The following is a 23,141-nucleotide window of genomic DNA, read 5'->3' as shown; positions in this document are numbered from 1 at the left end:
AACTAACTGGAATTACAAACATCTCTCTTTGTCCAAGGATTGGGAGGTTACAATACAAATTCTTGAACCTTAGTACAGTAAATAACCATTAAAGCTGTTACTGATATATCTAATTGAACACATACTTTGCATGTCACTTCAGTTCAGTTCAGCTGCTCAGTCATGTCCAATTCTTTGTGACCCCATGAATCGCAGCACGCCAGGCCTCCCTGTCCATCACCAACTCCCAGAGTTCACTCAAACTCCCGTCCATCAAGTCGGTGATGCCATCCAGCCTTCTCATCCTCTGTCGTCCCCTTCTCCTCCTGCCCCCAATCCCTCCCAGCATCAGAGTCTTTTCCAATGAGTCAACTCTTCGCATGAGGTAGCCTAAGTACTGGAGTTTCAGCTTTAGCATCATTCCTTCCAAAGAAATCCCAGGGCTGATCTCCTTCAGAATGGACTGGTTGGATCTCCTTGCAGTCCAAGGGACTTCTCAAGAGTCTTCTCCAACACCACAGTTCAAAAGTTCTTTGGTGCTCAGCTGTCTATATAGTCCAGCTCTCACATCCATACATGACTACTGGAAAAACCATAGCTTTGACTAGACTGACCTTTGTCGGTAATGTCTTTTCTTCCAGGAAGCAAGCATCTTAATTTCATGGCTGCAGTCACCATCTACAGTGATTTTGGAGCCCAAAAAGATAAAGTCTGTCACTGTTTCCATTGTTTCCCCATCTGTTTGTTATGAAGTGATAGAACTGGATGCCATGATCTTAGTTTTCTGAATGTTGAGTTTTAAGTCAAATTTTTCACTCTCCTCTTTCACTTTCATCAAGAGGCTCTTTGGTGGAAGGTCAGATATCATATTACAATTTGAATGTGTCCTTTGGGACATATAATATATGTCAGGTGGTAGAGGAATAATATTTAAAATGTATGGAATCGAAAGCTAGACTATAAAATTCTTCTAGTCATTGAATGTGTAAAACTGCAAGTGGGAGATTTGGTTCTTATTGATAACTAATCAAAACTGAAGTTCTTTCCTGTATATTCTTGGTGGATTATATACAGAACATAGAGAACAGATCAAAGGTAGTATGTATAATTATAAATGCACCATACTGTTCTCCTTTTTTAATGAGTATCATATAAAACAAAATCTATCAGAATACCTGTGTTTGTGGAGCACATACTATTAGCATTTCAATGAATATGAGCACATTGTAGGTTTTTACTTAATGTATCCACACCATTAATAATGAAAAATAAATTTTGATCCGCAGTTTAGGTAGAAAAGAAAAATTATAGAAAGTAATAATATGAAATTGTGAAGAGACATTCTTGAGATATTTGGTGAAAAAAATATTAAGGAAAGTATTGTAAATGAATGGAAACCAATTAAATTATTAAAATGTTATTTTCGTTTTCTGTGGTTTGTTACTGTGATACTTGTAGGCTTTTAAAAATTAGTGATGTTTGTTGTGCTTTCCCTTTTTTTCCTAAATAATTATTCACTTTGGTACTGTATTTTCTACTTGTAATTTTTTCTTAAAGTGGTAACCCTGTTTTATAAGATGTAGACTTTATATATAAACTAGAATCCACTCCTATTTTATTTATAATGTGTTACTAGAAATTGGCACACTTTTCCACTATACAGTCTTAGGTTAATGTGTGCATTTCAGGATATTTCTTTCTTTTTAATTGTATTTTATTTTGTCTCCTTTATATCCCAAAGATTTAGGGTTTGAAAGGAGAAATTGAAAAGTTAAAATTTTAACAAATCAGTTTATTAATTTAATTAAGTAGATAGCAAAATATGTATTCATTCAATAAAAGGGCTGAGATAGGAAAACATTAGCATTTTTACATTTTTTGTTAAATGCTTGGTTTGAAGCATTTCTATTATAATATAAACTAAGGGAGTTTTAAGCTATATGAGGTTTAAACAAGCACTCAAGAAATTATACTAATGGGCTTTGTTTTTATATTTTCTTTCCACTGTCCAGTTTCCCAAGTTTGGAAATTTCCTTCACCCCCACTTCCGACCCCTATTAAAACCTTTATGTAACAGAAAACATAATTTTTAAATTATGATGATTTCATAGTAATCATTAAATGATTAATAATGATTTCAGTGGATTTCTGTAACATCATCAAAAATCTTTTGATAAATCAAAGGTTTGTTTTTAGTTTTACTCTCAGAACTTTTCAAAACAATACAGCAAGAGGATGGAAGAGAATGAATTCTAAATTTTCTATCACATTTAAAAATTTTCTCATTTTATTCCACACATTAAATTATTTTATGATACAGTCCTAAGATGTTATCATTGTTAATTAATAGAATTCTGTGTATATAATCTGAAAGACTGTTTATAAGTAACTTGAAGTCTAGCTGCAAGTCATTGTGTGGGTGAGTCTATACCTTTTAAAACTATATAATCAGGTATGTTGGGTCGAGATATAGATTATGGTCATTGCAAATATATTATCTGATGCTTTGGTTTAGAACCTTTATATGTGCATTTCAGTTTCTTTCAACCCTTGACAAGTAGACCTTTATTAAGCTGTGATGATTACTGAATATGAAATGTAACCAAGATTATTTTTATTCAAATATAATTTAAATATTCATCAAAGAGAAGTTATGCTTGAGACTGACAGCGACTATTAACATCAAAAAATATAATTAACTGCATTGGGTATCATGAAGCAGAGTTAGCCAAATAGCCGAGAGGTCTAATTGCTCTAGAGTTTGAGAAGCATTGGTTTTATTTTATGCTGTAGCTGTGGAATTAATAGTAATGTGGTTTCCTATGTGGGCCAATTAAAAACTGCCTGTTAAGGTTCATTGCTCCATAGGAAACCCATTGAATATCGCTTAGTAAACAGGATTGACATATCAGTGTGTACAAGAAGATAAAATACAATAAAAACCATGAAAATGAGAAGTGGTAGTAAAAGAACTGTTTTTGCAAACAGTCCATTAAACTCTTTACAGTTATAGCATTGCAGTGGATATTATGGTATGCCCCCCAGATTCCCGCTTCAGACCAGGCCATTTTCCCCCTCAGCTGTCAAGGGAGTTACCTGAGGAGGGGCTCAAAGTGAGTCCCTGCCCAGGAACTGCCATGGGCTAAAGGGATATAAATCCTTCTCCCTAGAGGAATTCCACTGAATGCCAGAGTGCCAAAGGTTGGCCTCCTCATTTTTGCTGCATTTTAACACGTTCCTGAAGAGCTGTCCCAAGCTCAGAGCTCCCACCCCCGAGGAATTTGCTAAGCCTTTATTTGCAGCCAAATTGTACTTCTCAGACTACCTAATCCTGCTTCAGTTAAGGCTTCACTGATAGTTCTAAGGACATTATAAGCATCTCAGAGACTGTGGCTCAAATTTTGCTTCCCGTGTTAGCCAACCTAAGAAAGGTAGTAGTAGTAATTATAAAAACAAGTCCTATTAGTGTTATTGGTTACAGATATTAAAGAAGTCTGACGATTAAAAACTAAAACAGTTTAAACCACATTTTAAAAATGCCCAATTCATGTCTAAAACGTGACATTTTACATTCTAAAGTTTATCTTTTGTCATCTTGTCCTTTGTGTGATGCTATTCTGCGTTTTAGTTGAATACAAAAGGAAAGTATTACTGATTGAACCCAGAAGATTTTTTTCTTGTCCAGGATGTAGTGATGTAAATAAGTGGCAGACATTCTAATGGCATCTTGACAGTAATGAAGGTGCTAAAATGGAAGAGCTAAAGGGTCAAAGATAAGAGCAGTAGCAAGATCGTCCAGTGTTCCTTTTCATAATAATGACATCAAGTATGTTTAATAAACTATTATTTCTAACAAAATATGTAGTGTTATGTATGAGTGTACTATTTTAAGTATTAGACTACTTTTTGTAAATAATTCTAAAACTCTGGCTATAAAATGTGCAACTTCAGATACAGATTTACAGATAATCTTGTATTTAGCTGTATTTTTCGTAAGACATTAAAATCTAAAAATAGCAGTAGATTTTTTTTTAAATTTAAATTTATTTATTTTAATTGGAGGCTAATTACTTTACAATATTGTATTGGTTTTGCCATACATCAACATAAATCCGCCACGGGTATACACATGTTCCCCATCCTGAACCCGTCTCCCACGTCCCTCCCCGTACCATCCCTCTGGGTCATCCCAGTGCACCAGCCCCAAGCATCCCGTATCCTGCATTGAACCTGGACTGGCAATTCTTTCTTACATGATATTAAACATGTTTCAATACCATTCTCCCAATCATCCCACCCTCTCCCTCTCCCACAGAGTCCATAGACTGTTCTATATATCTGTGTCTCTTTTGCTGTCTCGCATACAGGGTTATCATTACCATTTTCTAAATTCCATATATATGCGTTAGTATACTGTATTGGTGTTTTTCTTTCTGGCTTACCTCACTCTGTATAATAGGCTCCAGTTTCATCCACCTCATTTTAATGTGTACAATATAATTAGGTAGACATTTTATCTTTAATTTGCAGTGATAAAGGTGTTTTCCTGGTCATTCATTATTGAGTATGCTTACCCTGTTTATGTCTGTGGCCTAAGAGGGCATGTTAGCTTCAGAAGAGCAGTGTTGCCATTTCACAGCACACAGCCCTGTACTCCCAAAGCCTTTACATGGTGTTAGTGGTATTTAAAACTCTTGAGTCTAACATTTTATAGGTCATGATGATCTGAGCTTTCATGATGAACTGAGCTTTCATGATGAACTGAGCTTTCACTATGAACTGAGCTTAGTTACTGATATGAAGCTAATTTAGGCTAGGAATGTTACATGGAATGGAAGCCTTCTGCCTTCAACTGTTAGAAACTTAAGCAAACCATGTAAATCAGAGTTTTACATGGTTATAGAACTATGCTTCACTTCTGAAAATTATCTTTCATTCATTGATTTATGCTTCCAAGTAATTACTGAGTTGTGTGGTGGGCAAACTAATGTGTCAAACACGCTAAGATATTTGGGAACAATTGGTAAGAAAATATATATTTTTAAGTGTACACACTGGCGTTTCTGAAGTCAGTACGTTTTAGAATAAAGCACAATGTGGTTCAAAGATGCTTAAAGCATATGCTCCCCCTTCCAAGATATTATAATCTGTAAAGAAGATTAGATACATACAGAAATAACTCTGATACCAGATCTTTCAGATAGCACAGTAGATGTCTAAAAACTGATAGAGAAAGGAAAGGGATGTGCAATGCAGTGAGGTAGGAAAATGTTGAGGGAGTACTGAGTAGGTCTATTAAAGGAATTATACAACTTCTGTCCTCACTTTTTTAAACTTTCTAGACCACACTGCATCTTATTAATGTTCTCCTTCCTTTGGGGTGTTCTGAATTCTCTTCTTGCAATTAGACTACACAGGAAAGGATTTTTCAAAGATTGAGTTCTTTATATATTTCTCAAAATTAAGAAATAGTTACATAAAATATTATATTTAAAATTTTAAACTCTGTAATATAGAAAAATAGCACTAGGGTTTTAAGCCCTTCATATGGACTCTGAGAACAACAAAGTTTCACTTACAGAGAATGGTAAAACATAATTTCATATCCATATGTTTATTTTCTGCTTCTTAGATTTTGTTTGGATGTGGTATAATAAGTGTATAACTGTGCTTTCAAATTGTAGGTAATTCTGTAACTAGGGTATAGCAGCAGATAATGTCTTGTATCACTGTTTCTAGTACCGGAACCACCAGTGGATATAAAATTATCTTTTCCTTCCTTCCATCCTTTCTTTCTTTCTATCAGTTTAGGTATCTATCATTTATCTATCTGATTTTAGATAATTTTTGCCTTTGTGACTGAGATGTAGCAGAGGGCACTTGCCTTGATCTGTGCTTTTTTAAAAAACGAGCACTTTTGGTAATACACTGTAGACTGAATGCTTATGGGTAGGTGTTCAGTTATGGAGAATGCCATCAGCAATGCCTTGTTGCTTTCTTATCAGCTACTTCCTGCTGTCAGCTTGGCACTTCTTTCAATAGAAAAGGATTTGCATCAAATGTAATGCCTTATTATATACAGCTAACATGGGGTTTTTAATTGTGCAAACACAGGAGACTCCTGCAGTGATAGTCAGTTTGATAAAAGGATTAGATTATGAATATTTTGTCATGATTAAACATTAGTTCTGATTTATCAGAAGTAAGCCAGTGAAATTTGCCATATATTTATCAGTTAGGTGAGACTCCATTAATTTTGAGAGTGTATGAACCACAGAGTATCCACCTCTTTATAATTCTCTGATGAATTTGATTGTTTATATTCAGATTATGAGTATTAAAGATTGTTTTTAGCCTTCTGCACCTGCTCTACTACTGAGTATCCCATGAGTCTGTGGTTCCAGGCTTTTGTTTTTATTGTTTTTCGTCTCTTGTCTTACAGAATACTTAGGTAAACATCTCTACAAAATTTCTGCAGTTTTTATTAATGTAAATGACATTAGTATGTACCAACAGGAGATTTTCAGTTGTTCCTTCAATTAAAAAACCCTCAGTAAAACATAGAGGAATGAGAATTCCAATTTAGGAAGTAGTTACTGAGTGAGCACTTTTTGCCCTAAATAGGACTAGGCATTCCAAGGAATTTAAAAGAAGCCTAACAGTATCTAACTGTGGAGATAAGACTAGGGTCCTAGAAACAGCTGAAGGCATTCATGGTATGAGAACTGATACAATGAAGTGCCTAACACTCTTTGGGGGTGTTTGAAAAAGAATATAAACAAAAACATAAGGAGTTTACAGCTTAATTTTAAACATGGAAAATACTGGTGAGTTAAATAACAATTGTATGCAAAATATAGAATAGAGCCACAAAGCAGAATATGATTAATTGCCAAATTAATTATATAGACAGTTAACTGCCATAGGGAAAGGAGAGAAAGATCGCTTCAGGTTCGCGTAAATGGGGAAGAGTTGAATACTGTTTGGCCAGAATAGTTGATGTGCTAGCCTTTTCTTCCTCTTGCTTAGTACATGCTTCTTGCAAATGTGCGTTTCTTCTTTGGCTTGCATTAAGGGCATCACTGTGAGTTGGAATATAGGAGATGCTCAGACTATTAGTCTGGTGTCCTCAGTTCAAAAAATGCTCTACCCTCAGAGAAAAGATTCTTCAAATGGTTCTTCCATAAGGGAAAAATAGCTCAAGAAGTGTATAGACAGTGTTTTCTGTGAGAATTCAGATGCATCTTTTTAAATTAGAATAACATAAGGATAACAAGATTATGTTTTTTATGAGGCACAAAGTTAGACCACATAATTAATAAAAAAGATTCATGACTTGCAGAATAATTGCATAGCATTTTGTTTTCCGAGAGTTATCCCTTTGTTGACCATTAACACTATGTATTTCCCTGTCCTCCAGCATTAATGTATCAGTTCAGTTCATATTATTAAGATACTGCTCACTTTTGCTTTTTCGTCTCCCTTTTACACAAAACATTTCTATATACTTTTTATAAGCTTTATAAGTTGCATGAGGAAAATAAATTACTGTAAAATAAAAGTAATAAAAAGTGCATTTAACTGAAAAACAAGTTTGATGAGGAAAGAATGTACTAAAAGTTGTGAAAGATTTCTTACTGAAAGAATTCATTTTGGGTAAAGAACAGCAGTGCTTTCTTGCCTCTTGATTAAAAAAAAAATGAGCACATACAGAATGTAGTCATTTTAATAAAAAGCAAAAAAAAATTTCCTGAGTCAATTTTAAATACTTTAACAAAAATTGTATTTTTTTGACATTACTTTTGCCTAGATAGTAGATTTTTTAAGGCCACATCACCAAAAGTCTTATGAATTTGTTTCTGTGCTTTCATTTTGATTACCTAGGAAGTTGTGTGAACATTAGCTGCTGTACTGTAATCAAAGTGAGGTCTGTAAAAGAAGAAATTTATTAGCTGTCAATTAGACTAGAGATGAATTTCTTTTATATGCAGAGATTTATATTAGACTGAATAAATGACATCTCATGAAACATCTTGGGAGGCAGAAAAAAATATTTATGGTATAATTTTCCTGTTTGTCAAAATCACATCTAAACCAAGGGTGTTATCTTTAAGGGGAATTTAAAATAGGAACAACAAAAATCTAGTTTACTCAATTTTGCCCTCTAAAACTCCTTTTAGTTGCATGTTCTTTTGCATTATTTCAAACTCTAATCCTCTGAGCGGGCAATTAACAGACCAGAAAAGCCATTTGTGAAAAAGAAGAGCCATAAGAGTGAAAATATTTCTTCACGGAATGATCTTTAAGAAGTAAATAATTACAGAAGGCAAAGATTTTGGATGACCAGTCTAAATCTGAGGATAATTAGAAGGAATAGAGTATGAAAATCAAAATGCTTGAAATATACAACAATTCTAATAACAAGACTAATTAAATATTTAGGAACCAAAAATCCCCTCACAATTTGAGGAAAAATAACCCATGACAAAAGGGTCTGTAACTTTGCAGATAATTAGCAAGGGTTATCGAAAGGAAAAACATCATAGATTGGCTCCAAGGCTCTGCAAGGTCATGTCTTATTATGCTGTGTCTTTTATATGGTCTGGTAACAAGTTTCTTGCTAAATTTAATCTAACTAGGTCATCCCATAGTGATTTCCCATTTCCCTTGTTAAAAAAATGTGATAGTTTCTGCAAGTACAAACTATAGTAGGTTAACATTTTTATAAATAATTGTTCTTAATTGATACAGGTCATAATTTTTTGAATTATTAAAAGCAGAGGTCTTGAAAATTTGGACTCAGAAGCAGTATTTTTAAAGTACTTCAAATATTTATAGTTTTTATCCTCACTTAAATTATCTTGTTCTTTTCATTAAGTAGTTAGACCTGATGACCCTGTGAATGAACCAGTCTCAGTGGCATGCTTTGTAAATAAATATTTCTTATTTTGCTATTAAAAGCAAGTGCATTTTTGTTGAATATGCATTTCTACAAACAAGAGATTTTGTACTGGATTAATAAGGCTCTGAGTCCAGCCTAATTTGCATTAAACTGACCCCAAGGTCCAGTAAAAACTGCAAGGAATTTCAAAGGTTCCTAAAACATAGAGAGTTGTTTTTAGAAAATCAGCATTGCCATTTCAAAAACCTTATTTTAGTAATTAATGTGGAATTTTTGAGGGGTTGTTTTTGAGTTTCTGAGATGCAAATTTAACTATAAATATTAAAGAATGCATACTTTGTGGTTTTAATTCCTAATACAGAATGATTATGGAAGGTATCAGTTTCATGTTATCCCTGTTTTCAACACAGTAAAAACTAGAATGACAACCTTCTGGATAAAAGCCTACACAGGATTTTATATCAAGCTTTTGTTGATTTTCTGTAGGTTACCTGATACTTATTTTTTTCATTTTCTATTCTTACATATTTGTTACATATGATAAATTTTTTCAGTCAAATAGGTTTATATTTAAAATTGATAGGCCAGAAAAATAATTTGTAGTTTTGCGTATAGTTATTTAAATAATAAATTGACTTTTTCTATACTTTTTTTTCAAATACAATTGCAAAGATTAAATCACAGTCACAATTTTTAAAAAATTAGGACTATATTTCAAATTTTTGAAAATACCAGTATATAGGAAAAGGAATGCAATAAAATTATATATTATTTTTCCAAATTATGTATCCACGCATGTATCAGCATTCAAATATATTTTCCTAGAGATTAGGGTAGCAACTTCATTTCAATAATTCAGTTTCATTTCAAGGATTTTAGAACACTTTAGAAAGCACAATATATAATTCTTTGAGTGTAACATCCTAACATGCCTAAAGAATTAAATACTATATGATGGATAGAAATCTTCTACAATACACAAATTATTAAATAAATTATGAGAACATAGTTATGTGACAAATGGGAACATTACTTTAGGAGACCTCTTTTTTATCATATTAATTACACATCATTTAGCTTCCTAATGTTATGTTTATATAGCAATTAGTTAGGCTCACAAATCATCATTAATAAATATTTAAAGAAAGCAGGACCCACTTTCCTTAGCTGTTCAGAATGGAAGTTTAGGTGATAAAAGAGCATTTCATTATACAGTTTAAAAAAAAGGCTTTAAAAAAAAAAACTCAGTTTCCCTCTTTTATCTGTGAGGATCGTTGTAATTTTATATTTTGGGTCATAACTTCTTTTTATCCCCTCACTTTATTTGATTGCTTTGTTTGAGAAAATTTATTTGGGAACGTAACTATTCATGTTTTAAGGTTATCTGCTATGTGTGTAGAAAATATACAGTAAATATGGACTCAGAAAGACAGGGTCCCAGTGCCTGGAGTACTGCATTCCTTGATCATTTGGAATTGTTAGTGCATGCAAAAGTTATTTGGAAGATAAAAGGTACTTTTTCCTCCACCCTTTAAATTAGATCTGTCTCCCTAGTGTTGTATTATTGGCTTTTGTGATACAAAACTCTATCCAAATTGACAGAATTCTCTGAGAATCAAGTACAGCTGATTGAAGCAGAATTAGATGTTTGATATTTATTTTCTAATAACTTTATTTACAAGCAGCAGTAATCAGATTAACCATTCATCATTATTCATTCAAAAGCAACTACTGAATTGTTATTATGTACCAGGCATATAATCACCTCCAATAAAAATGTATAGCCTGACAGTTACCTTTTTTCTTTATTTTCATTTTATTTTTCTGTCCTCTCTAGTAATGTTTGTAAATTTTAAAAATTTGTGTGCTTGAAGATAATAAAATTTACTTATTGACATATGATAATTTTTTGGTAATTGAGACTCAAGAATGAATATCATTTCTAGTCTGTTAATTAGGGGATGGGTTTATAGTATCAACTGTAGGCATTCTGTCCAGTTAGAAAAGTGCAGATTCCCCATTTGGATGTGGTTTAAACTCTTCCAAAGTACCCCTGTGAATGTGGTGTTTACATTTGGCCCTTTGGAAAGGAATATCATCACGTTACCCTTTTTCCTTGAAAGCATTTATTTCATCTCCAGAAGGTATCTCAAGAAAGAAACAGACTTGTTATTACTCGTATTTTATAATTGAATTTAAAAAATAACAGATGCCACTAAGAAATTGAAATTATTGGAGCAATCTACACTACACATACATTCTCAATAAAGAATTGGTCTAATTCTAGAGGGTGACTCCAAATTTCAGCAAACACTAATTTTTAGTTTCTGTCATGATACATTGAGCTTTTCTGTTGAATGCTGGAGTATTTGTTCAAGTCGGTAGATTTTGCATTTTTAATCTTCCTTAGAACTGTGGTGAATAATAGCCCCTGGCAGGAGATAATGAAATTTTCTTAATTTATATTTTCAAGTAGAATCTTCAATGGAAAATGGCATCCTATGGCCTGGAGACATAGCTCTAGAGCAAGTTTCAGGGGAGATGCAATAATAATGCAGTGCCATCGAAACAGGAGTGATGGGACAGTGAAGAAGTAATTTAAGGAAGAAAAGAGAATGTGCCAAAGCTTTTTTGTAGCATATCTAATGATCTGGGGAAGATTCCCAATGGTTTTTGGAGCATGACTGGAGAGACTAATGTTATCTTGCCAAAACAGAAGCCCCTGCTTAATCAGCAGAACAAGACTATTGATTAAAACACCTCTCACAATAGATTACACATGGAATCTCATCTCCATACTTTGCACTTGGTAAAGTGTAATAATGAGCAGAAGATAATCAAAAGAAGAGTAAAAGCAATTTGTTGGGCATTGTACACTTCAAAATTAGAATTGGAAAGGAAACAAATTTGCTGACTACTTCAGCTTGTTTTTAAAGCCATACACAGGAAATCATATGGGAAATACAGGGGATGCTCTGGAAGAACAAAAGATGTTCTGCACCTTTAAGGTTTGCAAATCTATGTCCGGTTTATATAAAGGAGTACTTACTCTTACTGATATTTTTGTTGTTACTGGTAATTCATATTTGTTGAGGGATTGTGCAAAGGGTTTACTTTACATTATCCTATTTAACCTTAATGACAAACTTCTAAAGGAGGTATTATGGTTTACAGATAAGAAAGCTAAGGTTGAAAGGTTTAGTACATTGCTTATGGACTCACAGTTAAGTAAGCAGCAGGGCTGGAACTAAAACCTCAATTCTGTTTTATTCTAAAGCCTCAGCTTTTAAGCACTAATCTCCCCAATTAGCAAATAATTTTGCTTCTGAACAGCATCAAATGATATGGTATACTGATGATTTTTATATACTTTATTCTCAGATTATAATAAGTAATGTGTGCACTGTTCCTTCTTTCATTTACAGTTTTAAAAGATTAAGGAAAGCAACATATTAATAGTTTATTTGCATTATTGATGTTTCATTAGAGATGAAGCACTACTGTCCACAAAATAAAAAGATAGTGTTTCTTTAAAATACCACTGTTAATCTGTGCTGATAATTTCTAAATAATTTCCATATACTAGTATGTAAATTAATGATAATATATATTTATAAAAGACATTTTTATCAATTACACATTTTTCTTGGCAACATTTATCTTAATTTCAAAAAATACTGTAGATATCTTAGAATTTAATTTTGAAACCTAAGAACATTGACTACCTCTAAAAAATAAAATAGACTTATAATACTTTGAACTTCTTACCATCTGCTAATTGTGATGGTTAAAAGATACTCTAGATATTCCTGAAGGTATTTTTCTCTTACATACTCTGCACAAACCTAGACAATATCACTGACTTTAAATATCATACTCTAAGTTTTGCTAATAAGCAGGTATACTGGTACTCCATTGTACATGGAAAGTAATCTAATAGACCATTAATCTCCGAAACTTTTTGTTTTATTTTCTTCAGCTTTTGAGATGTACATTTAGCTTTATTTTTGAATATAATTTTTCCCACTAGAGTAGAAAGACAGGAATGATTTTCTAAATAATTTTTTAAATTCAGATGTTTTTGCTCCATTTAAAGCAGCTCTCTGGCCTTTAAAGCAGGATTTTGGATTTTCTGTGTGGTGGGTTTTATGATTAAAATGTAAATTTTATGAATATTAGTATCAGAAATAACTATATTCTAGTATCTCAACTTGATCATGTTACCAAGTATTTATTATTAGATTTATTTTACTTTACATATGGAATTCTAAGGATGAGTGTTACATTATTTATATATTTTAGGTTTGAAAATTAGAGGAAGAAATATTTAATATGATAGAAAGTTGTAACCTAAAATAATGCATAGAAATAATACATAGGTGATTTTTTTAATGGTGCTTTTAAACCAATGATGTGAAATAATGTGTAGCCTTTTACCTAAACATGTGAACTTTGTAAAATTTTTAGAATGTCATTAGAACATTAAACATGACTATATGCTTAGAATTTGAGATTTGAGTACATATATAGTTTTACATTTACTTATTCGATGATGTTAAATCATATATTATATCCAAGAAATTGCTTAAAGGTAAATTTTTGTAAGGACTGCCTTTATGTCCCTTGAGTTCTTTCTAAAAACAATAAATAGTATGTTTTCCTGTAGTTGAGCTACTTTATTAAAATGTGTTTGAATAGATAAGTCAAAGGTTAAATATAGAAAAATTTGCAGTGGTTTCATTGGGTTTTGATTTGATTTCTGTTACTTTTAATGACATCTTGTGTCTAGGAAACATAACATATTTTTACAGATTACCAAAAATTTTATTTCCAGGTGTATTTAGTATTATATATTTTCATTAGCTAGGAAAAGATTACACTTTCCCTCTGTTGTTGAAAATGGGCTCAACATATGATATATACATGTGCTTAGAATTTGTACTTACTGAGACCTCTCAGGTTAGGAATCAAGGGATCCTTGATTCTTATGATCAAAATTAGCAATAGAAGATACGTTAACATTGTAAACTGTACCATGTACTTGCTGCATAAATCATATTCATCACTAAAGGCTTTTCTATGTCACTTGTATTTTATTAAGACTTATAGAGCAAAAGCATGTGTTCCCATATATAATCTAGTCTTTACTTAGGTACCTAAACCTGCCTCTAACCCAGTGGTCCCCATAAATCAGAATCATCATTGGAGCTAGTTAAAGCAGATTCCTGGGTACTAACTCCAGAGTTTCTGAGGCTGTTAGTCTTTAGTGGGGCATGAGAATGAATTTCTAACAAGATCCCAGTTGATGCTCCTTGTCTAACAACCATATTTTGAGAACCAGTGCTTTAACTATCCTAACTCATTGTGTATCCTTACAAACATCTAATAAAATAAGTTCAGTTATTTAAAAGCTGAAGTGTTTCTTTATGAGAACAGTAATTCCATTTCCTTCAAGTCATAATTTAAGTCCACCTATTTAGAAAACCCAGTTTATCCTCTTCTGCCTTGTTCTTATTCATACTGAATTTTTATGTTTTGCATTTAAGAAAAGTATAAATTTTTAACAGAATGAGTCCCCATGGTATTACTAAATATACTGATACTTTCATTGTTCATATAGCCATACCTTTATGATAAATCTTTTTCTCTGGAGGAAGAGAGAAAAGCTCAAGCCTGGAAATGTTCTTAGGGCTGAGAATGCAAACAGCTGAATGCCTTTCCTTTCTGGGCTTAGTTGTGACTTTTTATTTTCATTAGAATGAAAACTTGAAGCTGAGCCGTTGGTGGGAATTTACTTTGCCTCTGTGGCTAACTAATTGCTTTCTTTTTCCCTGTCTTCTTAAATAATAGCAGTTTGTAGTTTTACAGCCTTACTAACAGCATAATGGTGAAGGAATTTTGGGATTTTTCTTAGTACTAACAGCTCACATAGGGTATTTCCTTTTTCCTTGATCCCTTACACTTTCTGTATTTGGAAACTTAAGACTACTTGCTTCATTCATAAAAGAATGTACATAGTCTGTATTTTTATTTCCATCATTTGGTCCTCTAAGATTTTAGGTTTTCTTTCCCATCAATCAAGATACTGATATGCAAATCTGATATTCTTGCACCTTTGTGTTCCTCTTCTTGCTGACCCTTTACTATTTTAGTACCCATATTCCTTTTTTTTCCCTCAAGATTATTTTCTTGCACTTCTGATACGTAAAATAAACCTTTTTGACATCTTAGGAGGCTGTGAATTCTAGAAGTCTGTATAACTGTATTTGTAGGAACTCCATTAAGTTTCTTAACCTTTTCAATTTTACTTAAACACTTAGCTCTAAAATTAGTACTTTTTGCTGTCTTGTGCAATGTGATTATTAAGTGAAATAAAAATTGTGTGATATAAATTATTATAATTGCTTGTGACATTAATTTGAACTTGTAATTGTGGTCAAATGACTAATTCAGAGTTATTCAGAAAAAGTAAATATGAGCAATTACTTTTCATTTTATGGTGTTTATCTTCTTTTAAACAAATTAATGGAAGCAATACTACTTATCTTTTATATACTTCCTGCAAACATATTGTGACATTGATTGTTATTTTATCAGGTTTCTATCATGAGTATATTTTGAATAAATATTAAGATCGTTTTTATAAATATTAAAACATGGCAGAGCTTTGTTGAGTGGCTATAACATGTATATAGATGGGGTATATAAAAGGGGTATCTAACCCACAGGAGTTTAGATTTCTTTGTTTTTGAGAAGTCTGAGGGTGAGATAAAGGGAGGATCTTTGTTGGTATGAATAAGTACAAGCAAGGAAATTAACGATTTTAATTTTTGATGGGGACTAGATTAGTGGTTGAGAATTCTTGAGATCAAGAAACTTTAAAAGAAGTGATGAACTCTTATGAAATTAAGAAGAAAATGAACCAATTGAAATAATAGACATTGATCTATTGAGAAATCTTAAATCCATTGGTGATTTAAAATTTTAGGATATCAAAATTTTCCATGAGTCATGTTAAAATAATTCATTTACACTAAATGGAGAAGCACTGGCAAATTTCTTTAAATGATTGAACCATTTAAGAGAATTACTGAATAAAGGGATTTGTGCATTAGTTTAATATTTGTATAAGCAATTTTAGTTATAATTTACTTAATAGTTAAAGCATCCACTTGAAGTTCATTTTATTATACCTTGACCTATAAAATTTGCATAATTGATCCTATAGAAGTTTTTAGGTCTTGCTGCTCTGCAGGGAAAATCAACCTGGTTTGAGCTGAAGTGGCTCAAAGGTTCATGACTTACATACCCACTCCTCTCTGACACAGTTCTCCTTCCCCTTACTTGACTTAGTTGTGCTAAAAACTAGGCTTTCGTTCTTTATTTGCCATTCTGTAGTCTAGTAATGCACTATGGAATGTCTTACACTCAAATTATTAAGTAAATTTTGTTAAAATGCTGTTGTTCTGCTTGCTTTGTCTTCCTAATTTATATACTGACAGAAAATATGGTAAGAACCCTGCAAACGTTCCATTGGGTTGTAATCAAGTCAAATTTAAAAGAAATTAAATTAAAATTAAATTTAAAAGAAAGTTAAATTTAAAAGAAATAGTTCTTGCCTTTATATAGCTTATAACAAGATCATTGGGACAAATTCATAGAACTTAAATAAGTAATCATCTTGCCTAGAATTCTAACTTAATTCTAATAGTCTCAATGACAATGAATCATTGACAACACAAAATAAGAAAATACTGCCAATAGGAATAAATATGGCATTCCAGGTCTCATATTAGTGACATTCTTTTTAATGTTGTATTTCAGGGAGTGTTAATTTAGAAAAAGTGACTGTATAATCATATGTTGAAAATATATTGATCTGTGAAAATAGTGAGTGTAACGCAATGCTTAGACATTCACTATGTACCAGACACTATGCTAAATGCTTTCAATGCATTCTATCATATAGGTAGGCCAAAAGCACGGAAGGTGTAATCCATTGGCTTGGTATCTGGTATTCAAGAGTGTATAATATCTGTAATAGAATACAACACAAAAACCTGATTTAGAGAATAAACTTAAAAACCTGGCTCTTTCTTTGTTTTAATATGTTTTCAAAATTTATTTCCACGCTGTTCAATTTATGACTCCATCTTTTGTTCAGTTCCATTCTTCTAGGTGCAATTTTAATTCTTAAATATAGTAGGAAACCAAGTAAGTTTTATTTTCAGTACATGTTGAACATGTCAAAAACTTCAATTAAAATGTATACTAAAATAACAGAAAACTATCAGTGATTTTCTTTTTATTTCCAGTTAAAAATTCATTGTGACCCATGATACAGAGGTATGACAACATAAATAAAATAGGACTTTTTGTATCTCTTTATAGTAAGCTATTATCAGTAGAATTTTTAAAAGTTATGGTACTAGTTGCTTAAAGACAATATGGATCAGTTATCTATTATATTTTTATTAAGAATAAACAAATACATTGTTATTACACAAGTTTGATTTGTTTTGTTTTCCAGGTGCAACAATCGAACACAGTGTATAGTAGTTACTGGGTCAGATGTATTTCCTGATCCATGTCCCGGAACATACAAATATCTTGAGGTCCAATATGAATGTGTCCCTTACAGTAAGTATGAAGTTTATATTTTTCACTTTCTACAGCATTTCTCATTGATGCTGAAAGAGGACCCATATGAAAGAAGCATATGTTTATGGCCTACAGAACTATTATGCATGCAGAGCACTAACAGACTTGGGCCTCCAATTAAGCTTCATGAAGTGTGGAAGGAAGCCATAGTGTGAAGCTGGCCAAGTGTCTGTCTGTGTTCTTAAGTGTTTGGCTTTTAAGGCTAGTGTTTTTCCAGAAAACAAACTTGAATTAGCTATTCAATAGGGCTGATAGAAATCTGTACTTTTGCCCAATACCAGTTGCTGACAAATTGGTTTGGCTCACAGTTTTCTAAAGAAGGAACTGACTTCAGTTTTAATAGTAAGCTACTTGAATGGCTACCTGCTGTTGTGGTAACTTTAATGCCTGGTAAAAGCTACCACTGCAGTTAACTGAGGCAAGTGCTTTCCTTTTTGTCCCTTGTTCTTAAAGGAGCAGTCCTTTACCAGATTTGGTGATAAAATCTTAACCAAAAAAAATAGATGTAACAAGTATGTAACACATTTTTAATTTCTCAACATCCATTTTTAGTAATATCCTTTAGCAGGATATTTAAAATTTAATTGGAAACTTCATAAGTAGGCTTCAGCTAATAGTGTAATTTTGTGTAGTTTTCCTTCTAACCTCAGAATTCATACTTAGAATTGTATTCTGCATTTTCAGTAGGAAAAAGCACTTTAGATGATTAAAAAGATTAAATATATTTTGTTTGGTATTGTTCTTATCACCTTTACTTTTTAAATTAAAAAAATATATATATGTGTCATGTCACCTTAATTCACAGGCATTTGAGTTAAGAATTCTTTAGCAGAAATTTTATTGATTTGCTTTAGGAGGACTTCCCTCCTTAAAAAAACGATGGACTCTAATAGTGAAATTGCTTTTTCCAGAACCTTAAAAACTAGATTGCTATGCTTAAACTATCAATATTTCTGAAAACAAAGGGCCAATTTTAGATAACTATAGTATGTCCAGTATGGTAGTGATACATTCTTACACATCCCGTGAAGGCGCTGTCTCTCTTCTCTGCCCGCAGTTTTGATAAATTGCCTTTGTGTGGGGGATCAAAGGCCAAACACAGATTATCTTTTCTTTTCATTCCTGCTCTGTGTTCCTGTGTTACCGTGAAATGGATGCTTTTTATGTTTTCAGTATTTTCTATACCATTTGTAGGATTGGAAGCCTACTGAGTGCACTGATCTTTATATCATTTCTCTTGTGTGTAGTGTTGGTGGCTCACATAATCATTCTCCTGTGCCACTAGAGGAACATTGTATTCTTTGGAGCTAACCAAAATTTTGTTCCGTAAAGTCACTTTCGCGTGAATTTAGCATGGTCTCTGTCCTCAAGTTAGAAAAGGAATACAGCATCCATTCCCACACAGTGGAATCAGTCAGAGCTGCCAAGAATTGTCTCTCTGGAGCCAGTTCCTGTAACCTAGTCTGTAGATCAAGAACAGTGTTAAGAAAATATTATTTTCAGACTTTTAAGTTATTTCTTGTGCTTTTTAAGAAAGGAAAGTGTGGATATCTTCTGGAACATCTAACTTTCAAAATTTTACTTTTTCAGTTCTCCAGAAGTGGTGTACATTGTGCACCAAACTTGCAAATAGCTATTCTCAAGAGAAGTATTTGTTTTTTTTAGTGTCTGTCCTTTAAAAAAAAAAGACAGTAATCAATTTGCTGTTACCTTTCTAGATATTTGCACGAAACAGAAATAAGTCTGTGGCTTTGTAGAAACTACTCCTTGCTAAAGAATAGAAGTAATTATACTTCCTATATACCGTACAGTGGTGACACACTATAAATTCCAGGACTTTCACTGCCAATGATCTTTTTAGATAGTTTTGATCTTATTTTGGGTCTGTGTTATCTCCTCAATCTCTTTTCCTCATGCTTCTGTCTGTTATAATCATCTCTCATACTTGGTTTTATTTTAATCTCCTAGCTTTCACTTTTCCCTTGTTTTAATAGTATTTTAGTAGGTTGTAATGTTTGCATACTCCTTTTATCCTTTGCTTAGTTGATAAAAACTGTCACCAACAAATAGCATTTATTATGTGTCTGTTATCATCTGGCTTTATGCCACTGTCTATCCTGAGCAAATGCCTCAGGAACATATCCATCCCAAACTATTTTCTCTTAGTTTAAAAACAAAAATTCAGAAATTTTCCATGATCTCTGAAAATTTTATAGTAAATTTATGCAACAGAGTCCATTACATATGCTGTAGTTTGTTTTACTTTGTATGTTTATAGACAGACACGTGTATTATAGTTGATTAGTAATTGAATGAATATGCATTTAAAACAAGTCATAAGGATCCTATGCATAAAGGAGAATAATCAAATCAAAATTTCCGTGTCCCATAGGCATGATTTGTTTTTGGTTTTTGAATCCTCTTATTTCAAATTAAGTTTTTAAAATTATACCATAAATTTAGCTATGTTTTAGTTGATGAGTAAAAAAAACTTTTACTATTGATATGTTGTTATTAATGAATAAACAAGATTATTTAGAATGAAATAGTGTGTCACTTCAGATACAGAGTATGTAGGTTTTGTTTCAGTCGACTTCTTGTCTTCAAAACTATGTCCTCCACTGTTGTTAGTGAGTCATGTGTTTATGTTTGTTCTATAGCATAGTAAATGTATTGTTATGAATTAATTCGTACAGCCTCTTAAGAAAAGTTACAGCATATATTTGTGATAAAAATACTAATTTCATTAACTTTATTGTATTTTTCTGGGTTGATGAAATTTTGACTAATTTGACAGAGCTATATATCTTTTAGGTTGTCATAAAAATCATAATGTGAGGTCTTTTGTTTTAAATATCCATATTTTATACACTTTATCAATCATCAAAGGTTTTAATTTATTTTTACTTTTACATTTGGATGTTACTTCTCAGTTTTCATTAAAATTGTAAATTTTATGTATAATATATATCCATTTTATTTTTTATATAAATGATACCAGTTAAATCATAAATGAAGTCTTACCAATTTAATATTTTGCATAGTAACTGCACTGTCGATTTAGTGTATCAAGTAATAAAACTAACTCAGCCATTTTCAATTAATAGAAAACAAAATATACTTTCTACATCCTTTATTGAACTTGTTTTAATTTCTGTTTTAGATGCATAACATATTTTTAAATTTATTATTTCCATTCTTTGCATTTAATTGATTTATTTGAGTAAAATCATCCTTTCCTAAAAGGAAAGAATATAGCTGTATATAGAGTTAGTCTGAGCAAACTCACCACTAATGATTTCTTTTATCCTTATTTTCCCACCACGCCCCTTCCATTATTGATTCTATGCAGGTATAATATTGCTCTTCACTGAGCAGTAATTTTAGGACTAGTGGTTAATAAAGAAAAGAATTGTTCCATGTCAGTAACACTGAATTTCATTTTTACTGGATGTAGTCAGATTTACTCATTAATAAAGCAAGTATGTTTCCTGAAAGTGGTTAAATTGACCAAGTTGGATCGGGGCAGGGTCTCTTAATGTGGGTGGAAGGTTTCCTATGACAAAACTCATTTTTCCCTAAGGTATTTCAGGAGGTCAGTATTTAATCTTGATGAATTATTGCAATTTAAGAAAAATTAATCAAGCTAAGGCATTTAATGAAATGTGCAACTACAGTATCTTTGAGTACCCATTTGGAGTTACAGTATTGACACACCCTAATGCATTTTAATAAGGGAAGAGGGGGAATCACAGACATTAATCTGATCACTTTATGAAATTCAGGCAACATACTTCAAAGCCTACATACAATCTAAAATAATATTTTATAGTTCATAATTATTTAAATATTGTTTACCAGCAAGGATATTCTATAGCACACTTCGTAACTTTATAATCTATTTCTTTAAATATCTTGAAGGGAGGATTTTTTCTCCTGTAACTCTACTAATCAGGTTTGTTTTATGAAAGCATTTACCTTTCATGGGGTCTGTGGAAATCAAGGTATTTGCTTTGAATGCTCAGTATGATTGTTGCATGCTAGCTTGCTTTTGTGTAAATTGATGATGGTAGACAATGTCATAATAAGCTAACCATAATTCTTTCTTCCTTTTTCTCCTTGCCTACTGTGCTTGCTTTTTCCTTGTATGTATTTTGCTTACTTTTTTTAAAAATAGATTTTGTATTACAAGTTTAGGAAATGTGATGTAGAGAATTTAATGAGAATTTTATAATATTAAGTAAATATATGTGTAAATAAGTAAAGTTACTAATTATAGTGGGGAGGAAAAGTATATTATCTTACCCCACCCTTTAATATAACTATTGGGATAAAGGGGGAGGCTTATATATTCCTGAAAAGGAGGCTAATTTTTTATAGTTAAGATGGTTTTTTCTAGAAGCAGAATTTAATAGAAAAAATTGAAACATACTGAGCTGCATAATTATATATTTCTTCTAACATACATAACTTTGAAAAATGTAAAAATACCGGTATTCATTACATTTGACCTGAGCTTCAAAATTGAATTGCCATTTTGTAAACATATATCCTTGTTGTTATGTTTACCTAATTTTAGTCAGCTTAATAATGAGTTCACATGATAAGATAAATGGAAATAACACAATCTATGCATGCAGTTGTGTCTGTAGCATACCTATTTAAAGTAAAACTTAGTAAGAATGCTGAGTGACTTTGGAAAGGCAAGAGTCTGTATACCACACATTAGTGAAGAGTCTCATTATTTATTCAGGTACACTAAGTGAAACAACATGCCAACATATTTGTATTGCCTCCTTAATCTACTAAAATGATTGATCCATGTTCTTTTATGTAACTTTAGTATCTTTCTCCTGCTAGGTTTTCCTGTTGTGTGTTTCTCTTTATCCAAAGTAGTGCAGCTCTTATTCTTCCTATATTTAGCATCTATTACAAATTCAGTCTTAGACTAATAGTCAATTTATTTTAATCTTTTTTCTTTTTTCCTTGCACTTTTTTTTTTCTTCCGATGCTTAAAATAGAAGTGGAGCAAAAAGGTAAATAACGTATACGGTTTGAACCCCAGCTCCTTGTTATGTGCCTTATGGATGTTACCTCCTCCCTTCCCTTCCCCCACAACATTCCTGACATTAAAACACAATCAGCAGGATCTCATAAATGCACCTCATAAAGAAGTCAACTGTTTACATTGAAATTATATGACTGCTAAATCTGGTGATGGGGTAAAATTTCTGAAGTCGGCGAGGGGGAGCTGTCCTTTCTCTGTTTCTTTTCACCCTTTACCTCTTTTTCTGACCCCCTTGGATATTTTATTATTAAAGTGTCATCTTGCCTGGCTTCCAGAACCCTCTCCATAGCATGCCATGGTTACAGGGTCTCCTGGTCGTTTCATCACTGCTTTCCTTGTATTTACTTTTCTCTGCTTCTAATTGCATTTTCTGAATATTTATGTTCCTTCAACTGAAGTACTCTTGTTTTCAGTCTAACTTCCGTAGAAGTTCTAAATAAGCCTTCACACTGGACTTTTTGTTTTATTTGCTTTATTTTGGTGTTTTGCTTTTGCGGGTTATAAGTGGGCTAAGGGAGGGAGGGTGCAAAG

At 32.2% G+C, this 23,141-nt stretch overlaps 1 protein-coding gene across 9 annotated transcripts in view; it reads left to right on the top strand.

Moving 5' to 3' along the window:
• ADGRL2 (adhesion G protein-coupled receptor L2) overlaps nucleotides 1-23,141 on the top strand; it is a 201,299-nt gene that overhangs the window by 124,460 nt on the left and 53,698 nt on the right. For all 9 annotated transcript variants that reach the window (XM_070367794.1, XM_070367792.1, XM_070367799.1 and 6 more), the window contains exon 4: nucleotides 17,412-17,521. In XM_070367794.1, the coding sequence (XP_070223895.1) occupies nucleotides 17,412-17,521 (110 nt within the window). The remainder of the gene's footprint in view (nucleotides 1-17,411; nucleotides 17,522-23,141) is intronic.

The sequence above is a fragment of the Bos mutus genome, chromosome 3 (assembly GCF_027580195.1).
Source record: "Bos mutus isolate GX-2022 chromosome 3, NWIPB_WYAK_1.1, whole genome shotgun sequence".
Lineage (NCBI taxonomy): Eukaryota > Metazoa > Chordata > Mammalia > Artiodactyla > Bovidae > Bos > Bos mutus.
The sequence above is the reverse complement of the archived record's forward strand: the minus strand, read 5'-3'. Positions and strand labels throughout refer to the sequence as shown.